Source organism: Corticium candelabrum, chromosome 15, assembly GCF_963422355.1.
Source record: "Corticium candelabrum chromosome 15, ooCorCand1.1, whole genome shotgun sequence".
NCBI classification, from domain to species: domain Eukaryota; kingdom Metazoa; phylum Porifera; class Homoscleromorpha; order Homosclerophorida; family Plakinidae; genus Corticium; species Corticium candelabrum.
Genome location: NC_085099.1, coordinates 1,910,712 through 1,915,711, shown reverse-complemented (window position 1 = coordinate 1,915,711; position 5,000 = coordinate 1,910,712). Strand labels below are relative to the sequence as shown.

The window sequence follows — 5,000 nt, the reverse complement described above, 5'->3', positions numbered from 1 at the left end:
CCACATGTCTGTCCATTTGCATGACTGTCTGTCTGTCTGCCTGTCGATCCATCTTCTGTCTATTTGTGTGTGTGTGTGTGTGTGTGTGTGTGTGTGTGTGTGTGTGTGTGTGTGTGTGTGTGTGTGTGTGTGTGTATTTGTCCACCTGTCTGTCCATCTGTTTGTCCATTTGCATGTCTGTCTGTCTGTCCATCTTTTTGTCTATGTGTTTGTCTATCTGTTTGTCTATGCATCTGTCCAGGTGTCTGTCCATTTGCATGACTGTCTGTCTGTCTGTCTGTCCATCTTCCTGTCTATTTGTCTGTGTGTGTGTGTGTGTGTGTGTGTGTGTGTGTGTGTGTGTGTGTGTGTGTGTGTGTGTGTGTGTGTGTGTGTTTTTGTCCACCTGTCTGTCCATCTGTTTGCCACTTGCATGTCTGTCTGTCTGTCCATATTTCTGTCTATCTGTTTGTCTATGCGTTTGTCCATGTGTCTGTCTATGTGTCTGTCCATATCCATCTACACAGTCATTCAATCGACTAAAACCTCTACTTTCCTGCCAATTCATCAACAATCCAAAGCAATCCATCACTGTACCTGCAAACTTCTTGCAAGTTTGTACTTGAGCTGCTCAGATCATCCAGCATCTGGAGAAACAATGTCTGTACATTTCTCTGCCCTTCAAGATATCTACAAGAGACAAGAACACAACAAACCACAACCGCCTAAACACAATCCACTCTCCACAAGTCATCGTACTGTACTGTACCTCTCTAGAACAGCTGGCTTGTCAATGAGAACAAGAGGCAACAAAATCTACACACAACGTCAAACAAGAAAGTCAATGTAGCAGTGAGATACAACAATGTAGCAACAATGTAGAAGACGTAGTGGCAATGTAACAACAACAAGCAGCATATATAAATAAAAAAATTTAAAAAATTAAGTTAAATTTTTTTTTAATTTCAAATTTAAAAATTATAAAATAAAAATAAAAAAATTAAAAAAATTAAAAATAAGCTTAAAATAAAAAATGAAAATAAAAATAAAAAATAATGAAAACTTAAAAAATTAAAAAAAATAAATATTAAAAATTGATTAAAAATAAGTTAATAGAAAATAGAAAATAAAACATAAATTAAAAATAGGCTAAAAAATTAATAAATTAAAGTAAACAATAAAAATAATAAATAATAAATTAAAAATAAGCTAAAAAATAGAAAATAAAATTTTTAAAAATAAAAATAAAAATACCTTAAAAATTAAACATTAATTAGAAATAAGTTAAAATTAGAAAATTAAAATAAATTAAAAATAAGTTACAAAATTAATAAATTAATTAAAGTAAACTAAAAAATAAACAATAAATTAAGAATAAGCTAAAAATAAAAAATAAAAAAATTATTAAAAATAAAAATAAATTAAAAATAAGTGAAAAATAAAAATTAATTAAAATAAATTTTTAAAAATTAATTAAAAATAAATTTTTAAAAATGAATAAATTAAAAAAATTATTAAAAGTAAGTTAAAAATAAATAAAAATAAAATAAATAAATAAATAAAATGCAGCAACACAATTACAACATGACAACAATGTTGTATTAACAGTGTAGCAACAATGTGGGCAAGCCCGACCTCTTGAACAGAGAAGTGCGACTGCATTTGTAGAATAGCAACACACGTGGCTGCCTATCAAAACCAATTATTTTCCCAATTAAAACACGCCGAACACAACGTGCACTCACACCTCCTTCAATTTCCCCAATTGTATTGCTCTCCGAACACACGACTCATAAACCGATCGATCACCGTCTAACAACTCAAACACGTTACGCATCAACTCGAATAACTTCGGAGGGCAATCAATGCCGATAAACACGGCCGTCTCTTTGTGAGACGAAGTAAGTCGTTGATGATTTTTGGGCGACATTTTGCTCCATGATTGAAGCTCTAGCAAAGCCACACGACTCAACTGTTTGGCTCCATTGAATGTCCGTCTGACAAAAACGAGAATGAAGTCGTACGGATCGGGAGACGATTGTAATGCAGTCCGAACTTCGACTCTGATGTCGTCAATTGTCTCTCTGTTCTCGTGCAGCCATCGTTGTTTTAACCCTCCAATCAGCTCGCTCTCAGCACAAACAGGTAACGTGAAGTAGTGAGTCTGTGTCTTGTAGAGCTCGTCGTTGTGATCTCCCAACCAGCCACCGTCACCATCTTCTTCCTCCTCGATGTTCTCACTGGTTGTGTACACCAGATGTTTGCGATGTGTCGCATACCAGTTGGATTCCCGATTAAAGTCACACTCTGTGTTTTCCGTATTGGTCGCCTCTCGCTTGGCATCATTTTCCGCACAAAAAGTGACGTCATCGGTGCTACCGCGGGATGCACCCCGAGGCAGTTGTCGGACTAGTCTGATTACTTGACGTGCAAACAACCAGCAGACTAGAACGAAGGACAGCATTGCAACGAGGCAGGTCAACGGCGTTCAGGCAACCCTGTGTGGCAACAAAGTTAAAAATTACCCGGATGTTATAACAAATTCCATAGAATTAGGACTAACATTAGAATCAGGTAGTATTGCCGCATTTGAGCTATAACGACGACTATAAGTCAACGCGACTGTAACTCCAACGCTTTGCTGACGCGCGTTTCCTCTAGATTTAAATTCTACTAACGCGCGTTTCCCTAAGGTTAAATTCTATTAACGCGCGTTAGGTCTTTCCTTTGAAGTTTGTTTATGCGCGTGCGCGTTAAGAAACAGAGATGACGGACATTCTGCAGATTCTCAATGACCTGCTGCTTCGCTCTCTCACTCAATACGCTGAAAGGCTTCGTCTCTTTGCAAACTCCTCTCTTTCAGGTTTGGAGCCATGGCAAATTCTCGCCTACGGCGTCGGCCTAACTCTCCTTTTCGCTGGCGTTTACGATTTGCTTTTTAATTGGCCGGTACCGTTGACGACGAGGGTCAGAGCCGCGTTTTTCACTTTCGTTCGACGTCTTCCGATTATTGGAGCTCTCATTCAGGCGCAACTCGAGAAAACGGTGATGACAGTGAAGCGCACGATTGTGTCACGTGACAAAAGTCAAGTCTACCGGACGGAATTACCGAAAGGCGGAATGTCGCGCGACGAATTGATGCGCGAAATCGAGACGATGGAGAAACTGTTGCAGCCGGTTCACAATAATTGGAAGGCCGGGCGCGTGTCTGGCGCCGTTTACCACGGCGGCAACGAGTTGACTGAAATGTTGACTGAAATCTATGGCCGCTGCGCATGGGCGAATCCCTTACACCCGGATGTGTTCCCACACGTGAGAAAGATGGAGGCGGAAGTCGTCCAGATGTGTGTCAAATTGTTCAACGGTGGAGAAGATGGGTGTGGCTCGATGACTTCAGGTGGGACGGAGAGCATTTTGATGGCATGTTTGAGTTACAGGCAGGAGGGATACGCACGGGGCGTTCGATATCCGGAGATAGTTGCCCCGGTTTCGTGTCACGCTGCATTCGAAAAGGCGGCGCATTATTTCCAGATGAAGCTCGTTCACATTCCGGTCGATTCAGAGACGAGAAAGTGTGACGTACGAGCCATGGCTCGTGCCATCAACAAGAACACGGTCGTTGTAGTCGCATCGGCTCCTCATTTCCCACATGGTATTATCGACCCGGTGGAAGAAATCGCCAAACTTGCGATGAAACACAACGTCGGTTGTCACGTCGATTGTTGTCTCGGCGGTTTTCTTCTTCCTTTCATGGAGGATGCCGGTTTTCCAGTTGCTCCGTTTGATTTCCGCGTTCCCGGTGTTACCAGCATATCGTGCGATACACACAAATATGGATTTGCTCCTAAAGGCTCGTCTGTTGTGTTGTATCATTCGCGGGAGCTGCGAGCTCGTCAGTTCTTTGTGTCCACTGATTGGCAGGGTGGTATCTACGCGACACCGACGTTGGCAGGCAGTCGAGCAGGATCGGTTATTGCTGGTTGTTGGGCTACTCTCATGTTGATGGGCAAGTCTGGTTATGTCGATGCGACACGAAAAATCATTTCTACGGCGAAGAAGATTGAAGAAGCTGTTAGGAAGATCGATGGCGTTTATGTTCTCGGTGAACCACAAATGAGTGTCATTGCAATCGGATCAAATGATTTTGATATCTATCGCTTGGCTGGAGCTCTAACGCAACGTGGATGGAATCTCAACTCGTTGCAGTTTCCTCCGAGTGTTCATATCTGCTGCACGCTGCCACATACGAAGGAGGGCGTGGCAGAACTACTGATTTCCGACATTCAAGAATGTGTGGCTGAAATCATGAAACATCCCGCTGAGAAGTCAACAGGATCGGCAGCAATCTATGGTCTTGCACAGAGCATTCCGGATAGAAATCTCGTGAAGGACATTGCTTTAGCGTTCTTAGACGCCTGTCTTATTGCTGACCCCGAAGATGCCAGTAAATCAGACAATCACGATTGACTAAGAAGGAATTCAATGCCTAATGGCAAGACGTTTGAGTAGTGTGACAGTGTGTTGAGTTTGTAGTGATGTGGTTCCAATATTATATCAAGCAGATCACGTGCAGATCAGGCAGCTCACGTGCAAATTACATGCAGATTAGGTAACTCACGTGCAGATTAGGCAGTTGTTAGACAACTCACGTGCGAGATAGTCACCTTTGTGCTGTTGCGGCACTCTGTCTCACGTGCACGTTGCATACATTTTTTTACGTGCCAAGCGCAGACTTGTAGTGATGAAGCTGCAACTGATCTCACTCTTTATCCTTCTATGCAACAACAACGTCCAGTCCCAATCCCTACAAAGCTATCCAATCGCTCGTGACGATTACTACGAGGTGGAGGCAACCGGAGAAACGAAGAAAGTGGTGATGGACGCAACAAACATCACTTGGACAATGCAAACAGACAGATTGCGTCTGAAACTTTTGCAAAACGACGAGGTCGCCTACTGGCAACCCAGAACTTGCGTACAGCAGGCAAAAGCAGGACAGGATTCTGGCTCAAAGAGACAGA

General features: G+C 42.0%; 3 protein-coding genes across 3 annotated transcripts in view; 2 read left to right on the top strand and 1 right to left on the bottom strand.

The window, feature by feature from the left end:
- Nucleotides 1-2,628, bottom strand: part of LOC134191423 (exonuclease mut-7 homolog) — a 10,652-nt gene extending 8,024 nt beyond the window's left edge. The window contains exons 1-5 of the mRNA XM_062660040.1: nucleotides 2,543-2,628; nucleotides 1,727-2,477; nucleotides 1,615-1,668; nucleotides 749-795; nucleotides 577-669 (exon numbers count right to left, since the gene is read on the bottom strand). Coding sequence (XP_062516024.1) covers nucleotides 577-669; nucleotides 749-795; nucleotides 1,615-1,668; nucleotides 1,727-2,443 — 911 coding nt within the window. The 5' untranslated portion in view covers nucleotides 2,444-2,477; nucleotides 2,543-2,628. The remainder of the gene's footprint in view (nucleotides 1-576; nucleotides 670-748; nucleotides 796-1,614; nucleotides 1,669-1,726; nucleotides 2,478-2,542) is intronic.
- A 114-nt stretch (nucleotides 2,629-2,742) lies between these two features.
- LOC134190518 (sphingosine-1-phosphate lyase 1-like) lies at nucleotides 2,743-4,551 on the top strand. The gene has a single exon (XM_062658972.1). It carries the CDS (start codon nucleotides 2,746-2,748, stop codon nucleotides 4,444-4,446), a length of 1,701 nt encoding a protein of 566 aa, XP_062514956.1. The 5' UTR covers nucleotides 2,743-2,745; the 3' UTR covers nucleotides 4,447-4,551.
- Nucleotides 4,552-4,720: 169 nt separating this feature from the next.
- LOC134190843 (uncharacterized) overlaps nucleotides 4,721-5,000 on the top strand; it is a 15,791-nt gene continuing 15,511 nt past the window's right edge. Inside the window, exon 1 of the mRNA XM_062659367.1 lies at nucleotides 4,721-5,000. This exon is cut by the window's right edge and continues 258 nt beyond it. Within this exon, the coding sequence (XP_062515351.1) occupies nucleotides 4,721-5,000 (280 nt within the window).